Raw genomic sequence first — 25251 nt, forward strand, 5'->3', positions numbered from 1 at the left:
CTGAACCATCTCTCTGGCCCCAGATTCCTACTCTTTAACTTGAGAAGTCAAGGCTGCAGGTTTCCTCTAGTGTACAGGTTTGCAGTTCCTCTGTCCCCGCAGCGTGTTCTATACATGGTTCCTTTTTTGTGCAAGGCCTCTGTAAGCCTAGTGGAGGTGTCTTCCTTACTGTGGACAATGTGTTACCGTGGCACTGCGGTGGCTTTAGTGCTCAAGTCCTGTGTGGGAGGGCCTGAGTTAGGAGATGCAGCTTAGACAACTGCTCTAAGGTACAGAGCACACAAGGCACACACAGCAGGGGTGGCCAGAGGAAGAGTCCTTGTCCCTCCACTCTCATGGAGCACTTAGCATCCTAAAGGTTCCTCCTTTGTGGTTTTCCTGTAGCCCTGCATGCATAAAGAGACACAGCCCTTCCTTCAGGCATGCCAGCTCCACTGGCCTGGGTAGATCATGTATCTCTGTGTATCATGGTTGCCTAGGCTTCTCTCAGAGGCTTTTTCTTCTTGGGTAAACGCATTCTGACAACGCCCTACCCCCACCCCAAGGTAACCTAGTAGCAAATTTTATCCCTTCAACACTGATTTTGCATCTAACAGAGTAAGTTTAATTATACATCCGTACATCACACAGCACCTGGCATGCTGATCCTGATGAACAAGTGCTTGCCCTCTTCTGTTTTCCTGAGAGGGGAAGAGAACGTGAGAAATGGAAGTGGCCAACCAATCCACTGTAGCTGAGTTTGTCTTGCTGGGGTTGTCAGACCACCCAACACTGGAGAAAACATTCTTCGTGCTCATTCTACTGATGTACCTGGTGATCCTGCTGGGCAACGGGGTGCTCATCCTGGTGACCATCCTGGACTCCCACCTGCACACGCCCATGTACTTCTTCCTGGGGAACCTCTCCTTCCTGGACATCTGCTACACCACCTCCTCCGTCCCCCTGGTTCTGGATGGTTTCCTCACTCCCAAGAAAACTATCTCTTTCTCAGGTTGTGCAGTGCAGATGTTTCTCTCCTTTGCCATGGGAGCCACGGAGTGTGTGCTCCTGGGCATGATGGCGTTCGACCGTTACGTGGCCATCTGCAACCCCCTCAGGTACCCTGTGGTCATGAGCAAGGCTGCCTATGTGCCCATGGCTGCCAGCTCCTGGGTAGCTGGTTTGGCTAATTCCTTGGTGCAGATCTCCCTTGCGGTACAGTTGCCTTTCTGTGGGGACAACGTCATCAATCACTTCATCTGTGAGATCCTGGCAGTATTAAAACTGGCCTGTGCTGACATCTCCCTCAATGTCATCAGTATGGGGGTGGCCAATGTCATCTTCCTGGTGGTTCCAGTTCTGTTCATCTTTGTTTCCTACATCTTCATCCTCACCACCATCCTGAGGATCCCCTCTGCTGAGGGGAGGAAGAAGGCCTTCTCCACCTGCTCTGCCCACCTCACTGTGGTGATCATCTTCTATGGAACCATCCTCTTCATGTACGGGAAGCCCAAGTCCAAGGACCCCCTGGGAGCAGACAAGCAGGACCTTGCAGACAAGCTCATCTCCCTCTTCTATGGACTTCTGACCCCCATGTTGAACCCCATCATCTACAGTCTGAGGAACAAGGATGTTAAGGCTGCTGTGAGGGAACTGGCAAGTCACAGGTGCCTCCCCCAGTGATGCAAGGACATAGCCCAAGACCCACATCTTCTGATGGCTCTTCCTTGAGAGTCTTACTGCAAAGCAATGCCAGGGGAGAGACAAGTTGCCTTGAAGCCAATCAGAGTGTGGTCCACAGACTGGTATTGTCCATACCACCTGGGAGCTTATTGGCATAGAGTCTCCTGGCCCAGAGCATATCCACGGATGGGACTCTTCACGTCAACAAGATCCCTCCAGGATTTGTATGCATGCTGGGCCTGGAGAAGTATTGGTCAAGAATGTGGAATGCCTGTAATCCCAGCATTGAAGGAGGCAGAAGTAGGCAGATCACTGGGAGTTTGAGGCCAGCATGGTTTATAAAGCGAGTCCAGGACAGACAAGGCTACACAGAGAGACTCTGCCTTCAAGAACCAGAAAGAAAAGAAAAGCAATGGATGCTGAGGTATGTTGTCCAGGTCACCGTTCTTGACTAGAGATGAAATTATCATTGCCACTGGGCCTGTCGGTGGCTGACATACAATGGATTTCTCTGCAGCACTGCCCCTTACTAAGGAGAGTTGACCCAGTGTCAGCTGTCCTCTCAGGTAGGCCAATGCCCTGTAACCCATCCCTGGTAATATGAAGGCTCAGTCCTCCTAGGTGTCTCAAAAAGCCTCGCCACAAGCACTTCTCTGAGGCTGCCCATTGTTCCTCCTCCGCTCAAGCCCTCTCCCTTAGACAGCTCCCACAGGAAGCATCCTGCATGAAAATCTCTCCATGAGAGTCAGCTTCAGGGGAAGCCAGCTTTGGCCACAAAGCAACCATGTCGGCACAGTCGTGTGAGCAGCGTGAGTCACCTGTGTATGCCCTTTGCAGCCTCTGCCAAGGAGAAAAATGTATGACATCTTTTGGCTTCAAGGAAAAGACTTGCTCTCTAAAAAGCATCTGCTGAATTAAATCCTTTCAATTATTCTTTTTCTTAAAGGTATGGTCGTGGGATACAGCCCTGGCTGGCCTGTCATACACACAGAGGTCCACTTCTCTCTGTCCCCTCAGTGCTGAGCTTAAAAGGCTGCCCATACTCACAGCACATATAGGAACTCTTCAGACAACCCAGTGACTTTGCCCATACGGCTTTTTTTTTTTTTACTTGGTTGCCTTTCCCTTGCTTGAAGACAGGTGTTACGTGTGATGAACATCCTTGTTACTGGGTGCAGATGGTGAAATATTCGTCTCCAAGAAAGTAAAAGCTGCCTCTGGTCTGAGTGGCCTGTGGGCTGTAGGGTCCCCAGTCAGCAGGCTTCAGGGCTTCTGGTCCTCAGGCTTTGAGAACTGGAAAGGCTTTGGTCAAGCTGAATCCACACACTGTCGTGAGACTCCCGTGCATTGCTCCCGTGGCATTGTGGGCAAAGGTGCCTGGAAAACTTTGATGCCACCTTCCTTCTCTTCAAGGAACTATTAGGACCAGGCTGTGGGAAAATTGTAAAAGCAAGCTGAAAAGACTGATGCAAAATCATATATTCTGGGCATGCCAGGGAACTGAGCTAAGAGCCTACAGCACAAAATCAAATCGGTCTGTATTCCAGCATGAGGACCCCTGGCACGTGGTGACCGAGAATGAGAATCAGTCTCCTCAGCTACGCGCCTACGCCTTTCCTAAGCTCCCTCACCCACGGCATACGGGTACCACTAATTACCTTCAGAGAGCTACAGGAGAAGAAGGAAAAGGGAAAGGAGGAGGAAGACATTAAACAGGGAGGGTGTGTGGTGCAGGGAATCCAGGAAGGACTGGTACGGAAAACCTGAGAGCTAGATCTAAATATATCATAGTCCTGTGTAGAATCATAAATAAATTAAATTTTTTACAGAATTAAAAATAATTAGTCTTAGGGTCTTTGAAGTTCCATAAAAATGGACAAGTGACTTGATTGAATATTTCTTCAAAAGAGATGTCCCAATAACCTGGGGAATGGTGGTGCACACCTGTATCACCTGTCCTGAGGAGGCAGAGGCATGGCGGTGCACACCTGTACTGAGGAGGCAGAGGTATAGTGGTACACCTGTATCATCTGTACCAAGGAGGCAGAGACATGACAGTGCATACCTGTAACACTAAGAGAGATGTTCACTGGTTAAGAGCATCACTTGCTCACCCATAAGTCCCAGGTTCTATTCCCAGCACCCACATGATGACTCACAACCACTTATAACTCCAGTTCCAGAGGATCTGATGCCCTCTTCTGGTCTCAAGGACACCAGGCATATATCTAGGACACAGACATACATGCAGGAAAAAACATTCTACACAATTTTTGTTTTTGTTTTTTTTTAAGACAGGGGTTCTCTGTGTAATATATCTGACTATCTTGGACTCACTTGGTAGACTAGGCTGGCCTCGAATTCACAGAGATCCTCCTCCCAAGTGCTGGTACTAAGGTGTGTGCCACCATCCCCACATCTACACAATTTCTAAAGAGTAAGAATGCAAGGACTTTTGCATGAGGATCAGAGTGAAGACCCTGTCTAATCCAGTATGACATCTTATTATTTGGTGACAGCAATTTACTTCCATCATTTGCCTTTAATCGGTCCATTCAAATAAATCCAGAAAATCAAAATAAAATAAGTAAAACAAAACAAAACAAAAATGGACAAAGTAAAATAATGTTAAAGAAGGGTGAAAACAATAGGCATAAAATGTGAACCAGCTGATGAATAGAGAAACAAAGTATGACATAGAAAGATTCTGTTCAGTAGTGGGAAGAAACAGAGTGCTGATCCATGCTACCACATGAAGGGGAACCAGAACACAGCGCTATGCACGAGAACTCACATTTATGAGAAATGTCAGTTAATAAAGACATAAAAAGTGGATTGGTGATTGCTAGAGACTGGAAGGAGGAGAGGGCGGAGCTAACAGGTACAGGGTTTCTTTCAGGGCTACTGAAACTATTATGGGGTGTCACTGTGGTGATAGTTGCCCAACCTTGCAAATATACTAAAAACAATGGAACTGCTGTGTGTTGTTTCTTTCGAGGTGCAGTGTCACTAAATAGCCCAGGCTAGCCCGGAACTTACAATCTTTTTGCCTCAGCCTCCAAAGTTGATGTGGATCAGTTTGTGGGAACAGCCCCTCATTTCTGGGTGGAGGATCTAGAGGAAGGCTGCTGGTCACACTGCACTTGTGGTCCACAGGCAGAGGGAGATGGATGCTCTCTTCCTTCTTTTTGTCCAGTCCAGACCCATAGCATACAGACTAGCTTCACCCCACATTTAAGAGAGGTCTTCCCACTTATTAACCTAATTTAGAAAAGTTTCCACAGATGAGCCCAGGTATTTGTTAGCATGGGGATTTGAAATCCGGTCAAGCTAAGAAGCTTACCCAGCACAACTTTCTTTGCCCAGCTCTGGGCAGATGTTGAGCTGAGCTCCATCCCTGTAAGTTTCCCTTTTCCAGGACGCACAGGAATGAACTCCTACAGAGGGAAGGTCCTTTCTGGGTCAATGGGAGTGATGAGCTGGGTAGTAATGACACATTCGTCCATCATCACTGAGACCCACTGTTCAAGCATTAACACTGATTTTTGAATGAACTTGAAGTTGGATACCAATAACACTAAATCCAATGTAACCTGTAGGCTTTGAATTTTTTCAAACCTACTTTATCTGAGGTTCTTTAAAGCTTATATCTCTCTTCCAACCAACCTGCATAGATAGGAGAGAGAAAAGGTTAATGAATGGGAAGAGGATAAGCAGGCCTTTCTAGACTCAGCTCCTCAGAATGATTCCATGGGATAATAGGCGGGATTCCAGCAGACCCATTCAACACCAAACCAGCAATTCAGCAAAAATGACTGCAACTGCAGCAGCTGGAACAGGGACCCTCAGAGTTTTTTCTGGAGCGTTTCCCTCCAGGAACAATTTGAAACAGAAAGACGAAACAATAGGAAATGATGCCAAGACCAAAAAGCCAAGCCTCTTGTTTTGTCTCTCCGTCTCTCTCTGTCTCTGTCTGTCTCTCTCTGTCTCTGTCTCTGTCTCTCTGTCTGTCTCTCTCTGTCTCTGTCTCTGTCTCTGTCTCTCTCTTGCATTCTGTGTCAGGAACTTGAGACAATATTTTGCTGACCCAGAAGTGCTCTACTTCAGCTAGGCTGGACAGCCAGAGAGAGCGTGGAATGGAACCCCCAGTCTATCACTGCTGGCGCTATGGTCAGAGAGCCTCACCAGACTTGTTACAAGGTGGGTGGGAATCCCAATTCAGGTCCCCTTCCTTACAGAGCAGCACCCTTGCTTATGGAGCCACCTTCCAGGCCACAGCAGTCTCTCTTGTAGGCATACTTTTAATCTGTGTATTGGGGTTCTTATATCTCTACCTTCTCCACCCCAATCCCTTCCAACACTCCAACACCACATAGGAGAAAGAGAAGGTTAATGAGGAGAGGGGGTGTAGTTCTCTTTACTTCTTCCTGCTGGTTGGGGTCGTCGGGTTCCTTGGGCCAAGTCCAATCTTTGTTTCAGGATCTCTCCAGCTTCTCATCCAACTACATCAGCAGCAACCAGGAGCAGCAGTGGGAAGCAGCAGCCTTTTTCTTCCTCGGAGCACCCCCAGCACCTCTCTGGGCTCTGGCATTTATTCCCACTCAAAATCCCCAGTATTAAACTATCTGCAACTGGCCACGACCACGCCCCTCTCAGAGCCCACAGGAGGCAAACAGTCTGCTGCTGTGGACAATCTGAAGCAGCCCCGCATCCCACACCCGGGGTTGAAACAAGACCATGTGTACATAGCATAGCTGAGTTTTCAAAGACCCCAAAACTCTCACTACACTCTTTGTGTATTTCTTTATTCCATCTTCAACAAAGAAGATAACAGGCATTAGACTCATCTAGTTTGTTGGGATTATTAATCCGGAATTTAGAAACTGGTGTGCCAAGGAACCTCGTGGCTACAATTGATAAGAAGCACAGACGGGTGGGAAGTCTCAGCAGGGAGCTGGAAATTCTAAGGACTCAAAAGAAAGTGCTGGAGTTCAAAAACACTGGTGGGAATGAAAAGCCCCCTATGAGTTCAGGGGCAGCCTGGATATGGCTGAGGAGAGAATTTCTGAACTTAGTGTTCCAAGAAACTTTCAAGTAGAGAAGTGGGGCAGAGAGGATGGGAGAAAAGGTAAAAAAAAAAAAAAAATAGCATTTAAGAACTGCGAGGCAACTACAGAAGGTCCAACACAGGCACAGTAAGAATATCCATAGCCCCAGGCGTGGTGGCACAATCCTTTGATCCCTGCACTCTGAAGGTAGAGGTAGGTGGATCTTTGTGAGTTCAAGGCCAGCCTGGTCTACAAAGAGAGTCCAGGACAGTCAAGACTATTACATAGAGAAACCCTATCTCAAAAAACTTACAAACAAACAAAGAACAAAACAAAACAGAAGAGAATATTAGTAGCAAAAGAAAAAGAAGAAACAAAAACATTTTGGGATAGTGTGAAGGGCTCCAAGGATAAAAATCTGGATCTTGACAGCTTCTGCTGTGTGTTAACCTGAGATCTCTGCCTATGCTATCGGTGAAACTCACCTGTAATCCCAGGTCTTGAAAGATCAAGGCAGGAGGATTGGGACTTCAGGGCCATCTTGGCTACATAGCAAATTTGGAGCCAGCCTGGGCAACACGACACTAAGTCTCAAAATGCAAGCAGAGAAGCAAGCAAAAGCAGTCTAACTACATTTATTTGCTGATATTTTTATATAAAGAGTTTTCCTTGCCTGTGATTTTTGTAATTGTTGGCCTCTTAAATATAATACATTCCTACTGGCACACTAGCTACAGTTTTAAATTTTATTTAACTAAAAAGTTTTCCTTTTGCTGGGCAGTGGTGGCGCATGCCTTTAATCCCAGCACTTGGGAGGCAGAAGCAGGCAGATCTCTGTGATTTTGAGGTCAGCCTGGTCTACACAGCAAGTATAGCATAGCCAAGGCTACACAGAGAAACCATGTCTTCAAATCCCCCCAAAAATTCCTTTTATTTATATATGTGCTCCATGTGTATCTAGGTGTCCTCAGAGGCAGAAGATGGCATCAGATCACGTAGGACTGTAGTGATAACCCATTGTAAGCTGCCATGTGCTTTTGACCACTGAGTGATCTCCAGCCTCTGAATTATTTTCTTTCTTTTGTTTTGTTTTTATTTTTATTTATTTTTATTTTTGTTTTGGTTTTGGTTTGGTTTTTCAAGACAGGATCTCTGTGTAGCCTTGGCTGTCTTGAACTCCCTTTGTAGACCAGGCTGGCCTCAAACTCACAGCAATTTGCCTTACTCTGTCCCCTGAATGCTGGGATTTTAGGCCTGTGCCACCATGCCTGGCTTTTTGCCCTCTTTAAAGTTCAGGCTGTGTAATTTATTTATTTGATTAAAAGGTGTGTGGTGTGTGTGTGTGTGTGTGTGTGTGTGTGTGTGTGTCTGTGTCTCTGTGTGTGTCTGTGTCTCTGTGTGTGTGTGTGTGTGTGTGTCTGTGTCTCTGTGTGTGTCTGTGTCTGTGTGTGTGTGTGTGAATGTGTGGGGACACAGGTGTATGTGCTGTACACACACTGGAGGACACTCCTGAGGACCATTGCCCATCCTGTTTTGAGACAGGCTCTCTCCCTGAGGTGGAGTGTGCCAAGTGGGCTGGGCTAGGAGGGCAGCCAGCCCCATCCATCTGCCTGTCTCTGCCTCCCCAGTTCTGAGCTGTCAAGTGAGAGCTGCTGTGCCAGGCTTTTCAACACTGGTTCTGAGCACTGAGATCAGGTCCTGCTGCTTGCAAAGCAAGACTATTACGGACTGAACCATCTCCCCAGCTCCGGTGTGCATAGCGTAAGTTAAACTGAGGTAATGTCGGGATTGTCAGCCAGCTCGAGAAGGCCTCTTGGTGCTGCTTGTAGCTAGGAGGATCAGATGCGAGGCACAGCCTACAGCCTGACATGGGCCACCATGTTGTGAAGGAGATGGGGGAAATAGTTAAATGTGGGGTGGGGGGCGCTGTTAAAAAACACTTCCACAGTTCTCCAAAGGTGACAAAACTGCTGGTGGTAGAGTCTATCTGCAGATTCAACCCCTTCTGCCCCCTTAGCCACACATGCCATGACTGAACAAAAAGATTCTTTCTCATCCCCAAATGCTTAGTAGCCACCCCAGTGTCTCCGGTGAGCAAGAGGATAGGTGGGGGCACTGGAACAAAACAACCCTAGGACTCTTGTCTCCAATGCTGACTTAACCAGCTGCATGGGAGCACCAGATGAACAGTGTGCCTGTCTCAGCTATGAAGAACCATCATCCTCTTGTGGTCAATGAACAGTCATTCCTTTGTTATTCTCCTCTTCCCAGGAAAGCCAGCAAGCACAGGACACAGGGCAGGAACTTTCCTTGTCTAAGGGACATTCCTTTACAGTCGGAGTTCAGACACACATAGAGCCGTGCGCACTTGTCTAATTGGATGTGCGGAACACAGGCCTCAATTCCTGTGAGGCCTTCTGGCAAACTTTAAATTGCCTCTGGGATTAAGGTTAAACAACCAGAACTCTAAACTTTTCCAGGATCTTTGATAGGCCCTCTGGGGAGCTAGGTAAAGGGCAGAGGGCAGAAAACTCAGAATGTGCAGGTCGGGCACAACTCCAGCGGCAGTTGGCAAATGGCACCTCACTGGGCATGGAGAAGGGCAGCTAGAGTAGGGGCCACACCAGCCCTCCAGCCACAGCTCTCTTTTGCTGTGCCTTCTGACAGTACAACTATCTCCCGGGACAGATAAACAGAATCTCTGTGTACTGGAGGCCAGCAGACAAGGCTGGGTCAGGTGAGCCCACTAAAGTTGAAACTCTCCTTTTCCAAGGCCAGAGAACGTCCAGCATCCTCCTCCCCTGGAGACCTTCTGCCTGGATGAGCTCCCATCCCCACCATGGACTTCTCTGCCCAGTGGACACAGGCAGGGTTCTCTCTGTGGCCAGACCTTCCTCAGGTAGGTGAGAGGAGGAGCAGAAGTGGGAGGCCAAGGACAGATGGGATCCAGGGTTAGAACTTGGTTCTGGCTTCCACATCCCTCACATTCTGTATAGAGGAAGGGAGCAGGTGCATTCAGGGAGTGTCAGCCAGGGCAGGAAGAGGACAGAGTGAGGGGACATTGTCGGGGTGGCAATAGGAGAAAGCTTCTGCTTAATATAAGGTGAACATTCTAATTACCAAGGCTGCCTGACAAAAGAATGAGAGGCATGAGCTTCTCTTCAGGTGCTAAAGACAATTGAGAAGTGGTTTTTCTGAAAGACTTACCCAGTGGAGGAAGAGAAGTTACTTTATGGCGTCCCCCCATTGGCTCACACCTCCTAGTCACAGTGCTGTCCCTGTCACTGCTCACATCTCTTAGTCACAGTGCTGTCCCCACCACGGCTCACACCTCCTAGTCACAGTGCTGTCCCCTTCACTACTCACACCCAGTAGTCACAGTGCTGTTCCTCCAAGGCTTACACCCCCTAGTCACAGTGCTGTCCCTGCCAGAGTTCACATCTCCTAGTCACAATGCTCTTCCTGCCATGAGACAGTGTTCATATGGAGGCCAGAGAACAGGTTGAAGGAGTTGATTCTCTCATTCCTTCTGCTCGGTCCCAGAAATTGAACTCAGGTAGCCAGGCTTGGTGACAAGTGCCTTGACCCACTGAACCATCTCTCTGGCCCCAGATTCCTACTCTTTAACTTGAGAAGTCAAGGCTGCAGGTTTCCTCTAGTGTACAGGTTTGCAGTTCCTCTGTCCCCGCAGCGTGTTCTATACATGGTTCCTTTTTTGTGCAAGGCCTCTGTAAGCCTAGTGGAGGTGTCTTCCTTACTGTGGACAATGTGTTACCGTGGCACTGCGGTGGCTTTAGTGCTCAAGTCCTGTGTGGGAGGGCCTGAGTTAGGAGATGCAGCTTAGACAACTGCTCTAAGGTACAGAGCACACAAGGCACACACAGCAGGGGTGGCCAGAGGAAGAGTCCTTGTCCCTCCACTCTCATGGAGCACTTAGCATCCTAAAGGTTCCTCCTTTGTGGTTTTCCTGTAGCCCTGCATGCATAAAGAGACACAGCCCTTCCTTCAGGCATGCCAGCTCCACTGGCCTGGGTAGATCATGTGCCTCTGTGTATCATGGTTGCCTAGGCTTCTCTCAGAGGCTTTTTCTTCTTGGGTAAACGCATTCTGACAATGCCCTACCCCCACCCCAAGGTAACCTAGTAGCAAATTTTATCCCTTCAACACTGATTTTGCATCTAACAGGGTAAGTTTAATTATACATCCGTACATCACACAGCACCTGGCATGCTGATCCTGATGAACAAGTGCTTGCCCTCTTCTGTTTTCCTGAGAGGGGAAGAGAACGTGAGAAATGGAAGTGGCCAACCAATCCACTGTAGCTGAGTTTGTCTTGCTGGGGTTGTCAGACCACCCAACACTGGAGAAAACATTCTTCGTGCTCATTCTACTGATGTACCTGGTGATCCTGCTGGGCAACGGGGTGCTCATCCTGGTGACCATCCTGGACTCCCACCTGCACACGCCCATGTACTTCTTCCTGGGGAACCTCTCCTTCCTGGACATCTGCTACACCACCTCCTCCGTCCCCCTGGTTCTGGATGGTTTCCTCACTCCCAAGAAAACTATCTCTTTCTCAGGTTGTGCAGTGCAGATGTTTCTCTCCTTTGCCATGGGAGCCACGGAGTGTGTGCTCCTGGGCATGATGGCGTTCGACCGTTACGTGGCCATCTGCAACCCCCTCAGGTACCCTGTGGTCATGAGCAAGGCTGCCTATGTGCCCATGGCTGCCAGCTCCTGGGTAGCTGGTTTGGCTAATTCCTTGGTGCAGATCTCCCTTGCGGTACAGTTGCCTTTCTGTGGGGACAACGTCATCAATCACTTCATCTGTGAGATCCTGGCAGTATTAAAACTGGCCTGTGCTGACATCTCCCTCAATGTCATCAGTATGGGGGTGGCCAATGTCATCTTCCTGGTGGTTCCAGTTCTGTTCATCTTTGTTTCCTACATCTTCATCCTCACCACCATCCTGAGGATCCCCTCTGCTGAGGGGAGGAAGAAGGCCTTCTCCACCTGCTCTGCCCACCTCACTGTGGTGATCATCTTCTATGGAACCATCCTCTTCATGTACGGGAAGCCCAAGTCCAAGGACCCCCTGGGAGCAGACAAGCAGGACCTTGCAGACAAGCTCATCTCCCTCTTCTATGGACTTCTGACCCCCATGTTGAACCCCATCATCTACAGTCTGAGGAACAAGGATGTTAAGGCTGCTGTGAGGGAACTGGCAAGTCACAGGTGCCTCCCCCAGTGATGCAAGGACATAGCCCAAGACCCACATCTTCTGATGGCTCTTCCTTGAGAGTCTTACTGCAAAGCAATGCCAGGGGAGAGACAAGTTGCCTTGAAGCCAATCAGAGTGTGGTCCACAGACTGGTATTGTCCATACCACCTGGGAGCTTATTGGCATAGAGTCTCCTGGCCCAGAGCATATCCACGGATGGGACTCTTCACGTCAACAAGATCCCTCCAGGATTTGTATGCATGCTGGGCCTGGAGAAGTATTGGTCAAGAATGTGGAATGCCTGTAATCCCAGCATTGAAGGAGGCAGAAGTAGGCAGATCACTGGGAGTTTGAGGCCAGCATGGTTTATAAAGCGAGTCCAGGACAGACAAGGCTACACAGAGAGACTCTGCCTTCAAGAACCAGAAAGAAAAGAAAAGCAATGGATGCTGAGGTATGTTGTCCAGGTCACCGTTCTTGACTAGAGATGAAATTGTCATTGCCACTGGGCCTGTCGGTGGCTGACATACAATGGATTTCTCTGCAGCACTGCCCCTTACTAAGGAGAGTTGACCCAGTGTCAGCTGTCCTCTCAGGTAGGCCAATGCCCTGTAACCCATCCCTGGTAATATGAAGGCTCAGTCCTCCTAGGTGTCTCAAAAAGCCTCGCCACAAGCACTTCTCTGAGGCTGCCCATTGTTCCTCCTCCGCTCAAGCCCTCTCCCTTAGACAGCTCCCACAGGAAGCATCCTGCATGAAAATCTCTCCATGAGAGTCAGCTTCAGGGGAAGCCAGCTTTGGCCACAAAGCAACCATGTCAGTACAGTCATGTGAGCAGCGTGAGTCACCTGTGTATGCCCTTTGCAGCCACTGCCAAGGAGAAAAATGTATGATGTCTTTTGGCTTGAAGGAAAAGACTTGCTCTCTAAAAAGCATCTGCTGAATTAAATCCTTTCAATAATTTTTTTTCTTAAAGGTATGGTCTTGGGATACAGCCCTGGCTGGCCTGTCATACACACAGAGGTCCACTTCTCTCTGTCCCCTCAGTGCTGAACTTCAAAGTCTGGCCCTACTCACAGCACATATAGGAACTCTTCAGACAACCCAGTGACTTTGCCCAATACTGCCCTCTTTTTTTTCTTTTTACTTGCTTGCCTTCCCCTTGCTTGAAAACAGGTGTTATGTGTGGTGAACATCCTTATTACTGGGTGCAGATGGTGAAATATTCGTCTTCAAGAAAGTAAAAGCTGCCTCTGGTCTGAGTGGCCAGTGGCCTGCACAGTCCCCAGTCAACAGGCTTCAGGGCTTCCGGTCCTCAGGCTTTGAGAACTGGAAAAGCTTTGGTCAAGCTGAATCCACACACTGTCATGAGAGCCCCATGCATTTCTTCTGTGGCATTGTGAGCAATGGTGCCTGGAAAACTTTGATGCCACCTTCCTTCTCTTCAAGGAACTATTAGGACCAGGCTGTGGGAAGATTGTAAAAGCAGGCTGAAAAGACTGATGCAAAATCATATATTCTGGGCATGCCAGGGAACTGAGCTAAGAGCCTACAGCACAAAATCAAATCGGTCTGTATTCCAGCATGAGGACCCCTGGCACGTGGTGACCGAGAATGAGAATCAGTCTCCTCAGCTACGCGCCTACGCCTTTCCTAAGCTCCCTCACCCACGGCATACGGGTACCACTAATTACCTTCAGAGAGCTACAGGAGAAGAAGGAAAAGGGAAAGGAGGAGGAAGACATTAAACAGGGAGGGTGTGTGGTGCAGGGAACCCAGGAAGGACTGGTACGGAAAACCTGAGAGCTAGATCTAAATATATCATAGTCCTGTGTAGAATCATAAATAAATTAAATTTTTTACAGAATTAAAAATAATTAGTCTTAGGGTCTTTGAAGTTCCATAAAAATGGACAAGTGATTTGATTGAATATTTCTTCAAAAGAGATGTCCCAATAACCTGGGGAATGGTGGGGCACTTCTGTATCACCTGTCCTGAGGAGGAAGAGTCATGGTGGTGCACAGCTATAACACTTGTCCTGAGGAGGCAGAGGCATGGTAGTGCACACCTGTAACATGTGTCGTGAGGAGGCAGAGGTATGGTGGTGCACACCTGTAACACCTGTTCTTAGGAGGCAGAGGCATGGTGGTGCACACCTGTATCACCTGTACCAAGGAGGCAGAGACATGACAGTGCATACCTGTAGCACTAGGAGAGATGGTCACTGGTTAAGAGCACCACTTGCTCACCCAGAGCTGCCAGGTTCTATTCCCAGCACCCACATGATGACTCACAACCACTTATAACTCCAGTTCCAGAGGATCTGATGCCCTCTTCTGGTCTCAAGGACACCAGGCATATATCTAGTACACAGACATACATGCAGGAAAAAACATTCTACACAATTTTTGTTTTGGCTTTTTTAAGACAGGGCTTCTTTGTGTGATATAACCTGGCAGTGTTGGACTCACTTAGTAGATTAGGCTGACCTTGAACTCACAGAGATCCTCCTCCCAAGTGCTGGTACTAAGGTGTGTGCCACCATCCCCACATCTACACAATTTCTAAAGAGTAAGAATGCAAAGACTTTTGCGTGAGGATCAGAGTGAAGACCCTGTCTAATCCAGTATGACATCTTATTATTTGGTGACAGCAATTTACTTCCATCATTTGCCTTTAATCGGTCCATTCAAATAAATCCAGAAAATCAAAATAAAATAAGTTAAAAAAAAAAAAAAGCAAAAATGCACAAAATAAAATAATGTTAAAGAAGGTGAAAACAATAGGCATAAAATGTGAACCAGCTGATGAATGGAGAAACAAAATATGGCATAGTAAAATCTGTTCAGTAGTGGGAAGAAACAGAGTGCTGATCCATGCTACCACATGAAGGGGCACCAGAACACAGCACTATGCATGAGAACTCACATTTATGAGAAATGTCAGTTAATAAGGACATAGAAAGTGGATTGGTGATTGCTGGAGACTGGAAGGAGGTGAGGGCGGAGCTAACAGGTACAGGGTTTCTTTCAGGGCTACTGAAACTATTATGGGGTGTCACTGTGGTGATAGTTGCCCAACCTTGCAAATATACTAAAAACAATGGAATTGCTGTGTGTTGTTTCTTTTGAGGTGCAGTGTCACTAAATAGCCCAGGCTAGCCCGGAACTTGCAATCTTTTTGCCTCAGCCTCCAAAGTTGATGTGGATCAGTTTGTGGGAACAGCCCCTCATTTCTGGGTGGAGGATCTAGAGGAAGGCCGCTGGTCACATTGCACTTGTGGTCCACAGGCAGAGGGAGATGGATGCTCTCTTCCTTCTTTTTGTCCAGTCCAGACCCATAGCATACAGACTAGCTTCACCCCGCATTTAAGAGAGGTCTTCCCACTTATTAACCTAATTTAGAAAAGTTTCCACAGATGAGCCCAGGTATTTGTTAGCATGGTGATTTGAAATCCGGTCAAGCTAAGAAGCTTACCCAGCACAACTTTCTTTGCCCAGCTCTGGGCAGATGTTGAGCTGAACTCCATCCCTGTAAGTTTCCCTTTTCCAGGACGCACAGGAATGAACTCCTACAGAGGGAAGGTCCTTTCAGGGTCATTGGGAGTGATGAGCTGGGTAGTAATGACACATTCGTCCATCATCACTGAGACCCATTGGTCAAGCATTAACACTGATTTTTGAATGAACTTGAAGTTGGATACCAATAACACTAAATCCAATGTAACCTGTAGGCTTTGAACTTTTTCAAATCTACTTTATCTGAGGTTCTTTAAAGCTTATATCTCCCATCTAACCCACTTTCCCTAGATAGGAGAGAAAAGAGGTTAATGGGAACAGGAGAAGTAGGCCTTTTAAAACTCAGTTCCTCAGAATGATTCCATGGGCACAGTAGGCGGGATTCCAGCAGACCTGTTCAACACCAAACCAGCAATTCAGGAAAAGTGACTGCAACTGCAGCAGCTGGAACAGGGACCCTCAGAGTTTTCTCTGGAGCGTTTCCCTCCAGGAACAATTTGAAAAGCAGCGATGAACAGCCAAACAATAGGAAATGATGACAAGACCAAAAACCCAAGCCTCTTGGTTTGGGGTTCTCTCTCCTTTCTTTCTCTCTCTCTCTCTATCTCTCTCTCTCTCTCTCTCTCTCTCTCTCTCTCTCTCTCTCTCCCCCCCCCTCTCTCTCTCTCTCTCTCAAACACACACACACACACACACACACACACACACACACACACACATCTTGTCAGAGTTTGTACTAGGATGCTTATCAGTTGGCAAAGACTATACCACCACAAGAGGCAGTTCACTGTCTAGTGGACAAACATCACGTGTCCTCTCAAAAGTCTGTTTCTAGCACACAAACACTGTACACCCTCACCCAAGTCTGTTTCACCTCCCACACTTGGGACTAAAACAAAAACTTGTTTACATCCACTACAGTAACCCTTACTTGATTGAAGGCAATGTAGATTATAGCAGTCAGCCTCACAATATTTAGGATGAGAGTAAAATGAGAGAATGTGAGCCTCCCCATCACCCAACGTACAGCCACAAGCCAACAGACAGCACTTATTTTCACCATTACTACTGTGGCACGTGTCCTGCCAAGAGCTCTGATTCCTACATGTGCAGAGTGATCACTGCCTAAAATGGCCTCTCCCCTGGACAACCTGCACATCACTAAAAGACCAAGACCGACCCTGAAAATTATAAGCCATAATTCCTTCCCTACCTCAACACACCACTAAAGGCCAGTTTATTGCAGCTTATATCTGGTTTTTTTGTGTGGTGTGTGTCTGTGTGTGTGTCTGTGTCTGTGTGTGTGTGTGTGTGTGTGTGTGTCTGTGTCTCTGTGTCTCTGTGTGTGTCTGTGTCTGTGTGTGTGTGTGTGAATGTGTGGGGACACAGGTGTATGTGCTGTACACACACTGGAGGACACTCCTGAGGACCATTGCCCATCCTGTTTTGAGACAGGCTCTCTCCCTGAGGTGGAGTGTGCCAAGTGGGCTGGGCTAGGAGGGCAGCCAGCCCCATCCATCTGCCTGTCTCTGCCTTCCCAGTTCTGAGCTGTCAAGTGAGAGCTGCTGTGCCAGGCTTTTCAACACTGGTTCTGAGCACTGAGATCAGGTCCTGCTGCTTGCAAAGCAAGACTATTACGGACTGAACCATCTCCCCAGCTCCGGTGTGCATAGTGTAAGTTAAACTGAGGTAATGTCGGGATTGTCAGCCAGCTCGAGAAGGCCTCTTGGTGCTGCTTGTAGCTAGGAGGATCAGATGCGAGGCACAGCCTACAGCCTGACATGGGCCACCATGTTGTGAAGGAGATGGGGGAAATAGTTAAATGTGGGGTGGGGGGTGCTGTTAAAAAACACTTCCACAGTTCTCCAAAGGTGACAAAACTGCTGGTGGTAGAGTCTATCTGCAGATTCAAACCCTTCTGCCCCCTTAGCCACACATGCCATGACTGAACAAAAAGATTCTTTCTCATCCCCAAATGCTTAGTAGCCACCCCAGTGTCTCCGGTGAGCAAGAGGATAGGTGGGGGCACTGGAACAAAACAACCCCAGGACTCTTGTCTCCAATGCTGACTTAACCAGCTGCATGGGAGCACCAGATGAACAGTGTGCCTGTCTCAGCTATGACGAACCATCATCCTCTTGTGGTCAATGAACAGTCATTCCTTTGTTATTCTCCTCTTCCCAGGAAAGCCAGCAAGCACAGGACACAGGGCAGGAACTTTCCTTGTCTAAGGGACATTCCTTTACAGTCGGAGTTCAGACTCACATAGAGCCGTGCGCACTTGTCTAATTGGATGTGCGGAACACAGGCCTCAATTCCTGTGAGGCCTTCTGGCAAACTTTAAATTGCCTCTGGGACTAAGGTTAAACAACCAGAACTCTAAACTTTTCCAGGATCTTTGATAGGCCCTCTGGGGAGCTAGGTAAAGGGCAGAGGGCAGAAAACTCAGAATGTGCAGGCCGGGCACAACTCCAGCGGCAGTTGGCAAATGGCACCTCACTGGGCATGGAGAAGGGCAGCTAGAGTAGGGGCCACACCAGCCCTCCAGCCACAGCTCTCTTTTGCTGTGCCTTCTGACAGTACAACTATCTCCCAGGACAGATAAACAGAATCTCTGTGTACTGGAGGCCAGCAGACAAGGCTGGGTCAGGTGAGCCCACTAAAGTTGAAACTCTCCTTTTCCAAGGCCAGAGAACGTCCAGCATCCTCCTCCCCTGGAGACCTTCTGCCTGGATGAGCTCCCATCCCCACCATGGACTTCTCTGCCCAGTGGACACAGGCAGGGTTCTCTCTGTGGCCAGACCTTCCTCAGGTAGGTGAGAGGAGGAGCAGAAGTGGGAGGCCAAGGACAGATGGGATCCAGGGTTAGAACTTGGTTCTGGCTTCCACATCCCTCACATTCTGTATAGAGGAAGGGAGCAGGTGCATTCAGGGAGTGTCAGCCAGGGCAGGAAGAGGACAGAGTGAGGGGACATTGTCGGGGTGGCAATAGGAGAAAGCTTCTGCTTAATATAAGGTGAACATTCTAATTACCAAGGCTGCCTGACAAAAGAATGAGAGGCATGAGCTTCTCTTCAGGTGCTAAACAAAATTGAGAAGTGGTTTTTCTGAAAGACTCACCCAGTGGAGGAAGAGAAGTTACTTTATGGCGTCCCCCCAATGGCTCACACCTCCTAGTCACAGTGCTGTCCCTGCCACTGCTCACATCTCTTAGTCACAGTGCTGTCCCCACCTTGGCTCATACTGCCTAGTCATAGTGCTGACCCCACCACAGCTCACACCTCCTAGTCACAGTGCTGTCCCCTCCACTGCTCACACCTCCAAGTCACAGTGCTGTCCCCTTCACTGCTCACACTTCCAAGTCACAGGGTCCCTGCCACTGCTCACCTCCTAGTCACAGTGCTATCCTCACCATGGCTCACATCTCCTAGTGACAGTGCTGTTCCCTCCCCTGATCACACCCCCTAGTCACAGTGCTGTTCCTCCAAGGCTCATACCCCCTAGTCACAGTGATGTTTCTCCAAGGCTTACATCTCTTAGTCACAGTGCTGTCCCCATCTCGGCTCACACCTCCTAATCACAATGCTTTTCCTGCCATGGGACAGTGTTCATATGGAGGCCAGAGAACAGGTTGAAGGAGTTGATTCTCTCATTCCTTCTGTTCGGTCCCAGAAATTGAACTTAGGTAGCCAGGCTTGGTGACAAGTGCCTTGACCCACTGAACCATCTCTCTGGCCCCAGATTCCTACTCTTTAACTTGAGAAGTCAAGGCTGCAGGTTTCCTCTAGTGTACAGGTTTGCAGTTCCTCTGTCCCCGCAGCATGTTCTATACATGGTTCCTTTTTTGTGCAAGGCCTCTGTAAACCTAGTGGAGGTGTCTTCCTTACTATGGACAATGTGTTACCATGGCACTGCGGTGGCTTTAGTGCTCAAGTCCTGTGTGGGAGGGCCTGAGTTAGGAGATGCAGCTTAGACAACTGCTCTAAGGTACAGAGCACACAAGGCACACACAGCAGGGGTGGCCAGAGGAAGAGTCCTTGTCCCTCCACTCTCATGGAGCACTTAGCATCCTAAAGGTTCCTCCTTTGTGGTTTTCCTGTAGCCCTGCATGCATAAAGAGACACAGCCCTTCCTTCAGGCATGCCAGCTCCACTGGCCTGGGTAGACCATGTGCCTCTGTGTATCATGGTTGCCTAGGCTTCTCTCAGAGGCTTTTTCTTCTTGGGTAAACGCATTCTGACAACGCCCTACCCCCACCCCAAGGTAACCTAGTAGCAAATTTTATCCCTTCAACACTGATTTTGCATCTAACAGGGTAAGTTTAATTATACATCCGTACATCACACAGCACCTGGCATGCTGATGCTGATGAACAAGTGCTTGCCCTCTTCTGTTTTCCTGAGAGGGGAAGAGAACATGAGAAATGGAAGTGGCCAACCGATCCTCTGTAGCTGAGTTTGTCTTGCTGGGGTTGTCAGACCACCCAACACTGGAGAAAACGTTCTTCGTGCTCATCCTGATGACGTACCTGGTGATTCTGCTGGGCAACGGGGTGCTCATCCTGGTGACCATCCTGGACTCCCACCTGCACACGCCCATGTACTTCTTCCTGGGGAACCTCTCCTTCCTGGACATCTGCTACACCACCTCCTCCATCCCCCTGGTCCTGGATGGTTTCCTCACTCCCAAGAAAACCATCTCCTTCTCAGCCTGTGCAGTGCAGATGTTTCTCTCCTTTGCCATGGGAGCCACGGAGTGTGTGCTCCTGGGCATGATGGCATTCGACCGTTACGTGGCCATCTGCAACCCCCTCAGGTACCCTGTGGTCATGAGCAAGGCTGCCTATGTGCCCATGGCTGCTAGCTCCTGGGCAGCTGGTGGAGCCAATTCCTTGGTGCAGATCTCCCTTGCGGTACAGTTGCCTTTCTGTGGGGACAATGTCATCAATCACTTCACCTGTGAGATCCTGGCAGTCTTAAAGCTGGCCTGTGCTGACATCTCCCTCAATGTCATCAGTATGGGGGTGGCCAATGTCATCTTCCTGGTGGTTCCAGTTCTGTTCATCTTTGTCTCTTACATCTTCATCCTCACCACCATCCTGAGGATCCCCTCTGCTGAGGGGAGGAAGAAGGCCTTCTCCACCTGCTCTGCCCACCTCACTGTGGTACTTGTCTTCTATGGGACCATCCTCTTCATGTACGGGAAACCCAAGTCCAAGGACCCCTTGGGGGCAGACAAGCAGGACCTTGCAGACAAGCTCATCTCCTTGTTTTATGGAGTGTTGACCCCCATGTTGAACCCCATCATCTACAGCCTGAGGAACAAGGATGTAAAGGTTGCTATGAAGAGTCTGCTGGCTCAGAAATGCCTCGTTCAGTGACAGTGAGAAAGTGGATTATTGCCCAGTTCTGTGTACATCCGGCCTCTCCTGGGAACAACCACTTTTTTTTTTAGTATAGACTTGCTCAATGGTCCTACAGACCAGTTTGGACATAAAGACAGTTGGTTGTACAAAATGTCCTAGAACCATCAAAAAGTGACTAAGAAAATGAAGTGTTCTTTGTATGCCAACCAAATAAGCAATAAAGCTTTGTGAAAAATATTATTCTCTCTTTGAGACTGGTTGGGATGTGTGTGCTAGTTTTGATTTTTGTTGTTGCTGGTTTTTTTCTAATGTACAATTGGGACGACATTGTGAGAAAAACTCACTTCTTATTTTTACTTCGATTTAGACAGAGTCTTGCTATGTGGCCCAAGCTGGTCTGTAATGGACAACTCACCATGTTTCTGTCACTACCAAAGGTCCCTCACATCCTATTTTTTTAACTATTTACTTTATATCTCTATTTTAACCCCTCCCAGGTCTCCCTCCCTCCCTTAAACCCCCTTATCCTATTCCTCAGGAAAAGGGAGCCCTGCTCCCCTACCAACTGACCCTATATCAAATCTCATCAGGACTTCCTGCATCCTCCTCCTCTATGGTCTGGCAAGGATGTCCAGCCAGGGGGAAGTGATCAATGCGCAGACAATAGAGTCCATGTCAGAGGCAGCCCCTGCTTCCCATACTAGAGGACGCACATGGAGACTGAGCTGCCTACTGACTACATCTGAGCAGGGAGTCTAGGCCCTCTCCATGTATGGCGCTGGGTTGGTGCATTAGTCTCTTCAGGTCCCCCTGCCCCCTTCAGATTTGTTAGCTCTGTTGGTCTCCTTGTGGAGCTCCTGTCCCCTCAGGGTCCTTCTATCCCTCTATTCTTCCATAAGACTCCCTGCGCTCTGCCCAACATTTGGCTGTGAGTCTCAGAATATGTTTTGATTTCCCTGCTGGGCAGAGTCTTTCAGAGGACCTCGATGGTAGGATCCTGTCCTCTTCCCTCTCTTCCAGTGTCTGTTCTATCTGCCCTTCTGAATGAGAATTAAGCATCCTCCCTCAGGTCCTCCTTGTTATTTAGCTTCTATGTGGCTGTGAATTATAATATGGCTATCTTGTATTATACGGCCAATAACTGCTTATAAGTGAGTACACACTACAAGTGTTTTTCTGGGTCTGGGTTACCTCACTCAGTATGATCTTTTCTAGCTCCATCCATTTGCCTGAAAATTTAAAGATTTCCTTGTTTTTAATAGCTGAAGAGTATTTCATTGGGTAAATGTAGTACAGTTTTTTGTTTGGTTTGTTTTGTTATGTTTTGTTTTTATCCATTCTACAGTTAAGAGAAATCTAGGTTGTTTCCAGATAATGGCTATGAAAAAAATGTCACTATGGACATAGTTAAGCACATGTTCTTGTTGTATGGTGGAGTATCTTTTGGGTATATCCCCAGGAGTGGTATAACTGGATCTTGAGGTAGTGCTATTCCCAATTTTCTGAGAAAGCTCCAGATTGATTTCCAAAGTGGTTGTACAAGTTTGCACTCCCACCAGCAATGGAGGAGTGTTCCCCTTGCTCCACATCCTTGCTGGCATGTGCTGTCACCTGAGTTTTTGATATTGGCCATTCTGACAGGTGGAAGGTGGAGAGTTGTTTTGATTTGCATTTCACTGATGACTAAGGAAGCTGAACATTTCTTTGGGTGTTTTTCAATCATTTGAGATTTCTCTGTTGAGAATTCTGTTTAGCTCTGTATCCCATTTTTAATTGGGTTATTTGGTTTTTTGGTGCTTAATTTTTTTTAGTTCATTATATATTCTGGATAATAGCCCTCTGTCAGATGTAGGGTTGGTGAAGATCTTTTCCCAGGCTGTAGGCTGTCATTTTGTTTTGTTGACAGAGTCCTTTGCCTTCAGAAGCATCTCAGTTTCATGATGTCTCATTTTTTTATTAATTTATTCATATTACATCTCGATTGTTAGCCCTTCCCCTGTTTCCTCCCATTCTTCCCTCCCTCCCATTTCTCCCCTTCTCCCCTCCCCTATGTCTGTGACTGAGGGAGACCTCCTCCCCTATATATGCTCTCAGAATATCAAGTCTCTTCTTGGTAACTAGCTATCCTTCCTCTGAGTGCCACCAGGTCTCCCCATCCGGGGGACATGGTCAGAAAAGGGGCACCAGAGTTCGTGTGAGAGTCAGATCTCACTCTCCACTCAATGGTGGAGAGTATCATGTTCGTTGGCTAGGTCTTGGTAGGGGTTTGAAGCTTACTGCCTATATTCTCCTTGGCTGGTGCCTTCGTTTGAGGAGGACCCCAGGATCCAGATCTGCCTGTCATAAAGTTCTTCTTATAGGTTTCCAGGACCCTGTGGGTCCTACTATTTCCTCTTTCTTCCATGCTACTCTTGCCTAAAGTCTCAATCGGATATCTCTCCTCTGACCCACTTCTTGGTAAGTAAAGATTTTCATGGTACGTATCCCTTGGACTAGTGTTTTGATATAAGTGAGTATATACCATTTGTCTCTTTTTGCTTCTGGGTGAACTCACTCAGTATGATAATTTCTAGATCAATCCATTTGTCCACAAATTTCGGGAATTCCTCGTTTTTAATAGCTGAGTAGTATTCCATCATGTAAATATACCACAGTTTCTTAGTCCATTCTTCTACTGAGGGACACATAGGCTGTTTCCATGTTCTGGCTATTATGTATAGAGCAGCTATGAACATGGTTGAGCATATGTCCCTGTTATGTGGTAGGGCATTTTGGGTATATTCCAAGGAGTGGGATGGCTGGGTCTTGAGGAAGCCCTATTCCCATTTTCTGAGAAAGCGCCAGATAGCTTTCCAAAGTGGTTGTACTAGTTTGCATTCCCACCAGCAATGAAGGAGTGTTCCTCTCTCTCCACATCCTCGCCAACATGTGGTGTCATTTGAGTTTTTGATCTTAGCCATTCTGATGGGTGTAAGATGGAATCTCAGTGTCGTTTTGATTTGCATTTCTCTGATGACTAACGAGGATGAGCATTTCTTTAAATGTTTCTCGGCCATTTGATATTCCTCTGTTGAGAATTCTCTGTTAAGTTCCAAGCCCCATTTCGCAATTGGGTTGTTTGGTTTTGTGGTGTTTAATTTCTTGAGTTCTTTATATATTTTGGATATTAAACCTTTGTCAGATGAAGGGTTGGTGAAGATCTTTTCCCATTCTGTAGGCTGTTGCTTTGTTCTCTTGACAGTGTCTCCTGCCTTACAGAAGCTTCTCAGCCTAATGAGGTCCCATTTATTAATTGTCGACATTAAGGCCTGGGCTGTTGGTGTACTGTTCAGGAAGTTGTTTCCTGTGCCTATGTGTCCCAGGCTCTTCCCCACTTTTTCCTCTAACTGAATTAATGTCTCTGGTTTTAAGTTGAGGTCTTTAATCCACTTGGACTTGAGTTTTGTGCATGGTGACAAATAAGGGTCTACATGTAGACATCCAGTTAGATCAGCACCATTTGTTGAAGATGCTATCCTTTTTCCATTGAATAGATTTGGCTTCTTTGTCAAAAATCAAGTGAGCAAGTGTGTGGATTCATCTCTGAGTCTTTGATTTGGTTCCATTGATCCACCAGTCTATTGCTTTGCCAGTACCATGCTGTTTTAATTACTGTTGCTCTGTAGTACAGCTTGAGATCAGGTATGGAGATTCCTCCAGAGGATCTTTTGTTGTATAGGATTGTTTTTGCTATTCTGGGTTTTTTATTTCTCCATATGAATTTGAGAATTGATCTTTCAATATCTTAAAAGTATTTTGTAGGTATTTTGATAGGAATTGCGTTGAATCTGTAAATTGCTTTTGGTAAGATGGCCATTTTTACTATGTTGATTCTCTCGATCCACGAACAAGGTAAATCCCTCCATCTTCTCATGTCATCTTCAATCTCTTTCTTCAGAGGTTTGAAATTTTTTTCGAATAAGTCCTTTACTTGCTTGGTTAGAGTTACTCCTAGATATTTTATATTGTTTGTGGCTATTGTGAAGGGAGTAGTTTTCCTAATTTCTTCCTCTGCCTGTTTGTCATTTGTATACAGGAAAGCTACTGACTTTTTTAAGTTTATTTTGTATCCTGCCAATTTGCTGAAGGTGTTTATCAGCTGTAGGAGTTCTCTGGTGGAATTTTGCAGGTCACTTATATACACTATTATATCATCTGCAAATAAGGATAATTTGACTTCTTCCTTTCCCATTTGGATCCCCTTGATCTCCTTTTGCTGTCTTATTGCTCTGGCTAGAACTTCAAGAACTATATTGAAGAGATAAGGGGACAGGGGGCAGCCTTGTCTGGTTCCCGATTTTAGAGGAATTTCCTTGAGTATCTCTCCATTTAATTTAATGTTGGCTGTTGGTTTTGCTGTATATGGCCTTTATTATGTTTAGATAAGTGCCTTGTATT

General features: G+C 47.3%; 3 protein-coding genes across 3 annotated transcripts; all 3 read left to right on the forward strand.

Annotated features, from left to right (window-relative positions):
* Positions 1-603: 603 nt before the first annotated feature.
* On the forward strand, positions 604-1662 carry LOC127206270 (olfactory receptor 13C7-like). Its single transcript, XM_051165548.1, has one exon. The coding sequence runs from the start codon at positions 706-708 to the stop codon at positions 1660-1662; it is 957 nt and encodes a 318-aa protein (XP_051021505.1). The 5' UTR covers positions 604-705.
* Positions 1663-10901: 9239 nt separating this feature from the next.
* LOC127206280 (olfactory receptor 13C7-like) lies at positions 10902-11961 on the forward strand. Its single transcript, XM_051165559.1, has one exon. It carries the CDS (start codon positions 11005-11007, stop codon positions 11959-11961), a length of 957 nt encoding a protein of 318 aa, XP_051021516.1. The 5' UTR covers positions 10902-11004.
* Positions 11962-19769: 7808 nt separating this feature from the next.
* On the forward strand, positions 19770-20830 carry LOC127206289 (olfactory receptor 13C7-like). The gene has a single exon (XM_051165571.1). It carries the CDS (start codon positions 19873-19875, stop codon positions 20827-20829), a length of 957 nt encoding a protein of 318 aa, XP_051021528.1. The 5' UTR covers positions 19770-19872; the 3' UTR covers position 20830.
* The last annotated feature ends 4421 nt before the right edge of the window (positions 20831-25251 follow it).

The sequence above is a fragment of the Acomys russatus genome, chromosome 2, assembly GCF_903995435.1.
Source record: "Acomys russatus chromosome 2, mAcoRus1.1, whole genome shotgun sequence".
In the NCBI taxonomy this organism is placed as follows: domain Eukaryota; kingdom Metazoa; phylum Chordata; class Mammalia; order Rodentia; family Muridae; genus Acomys; species Acomys russatus.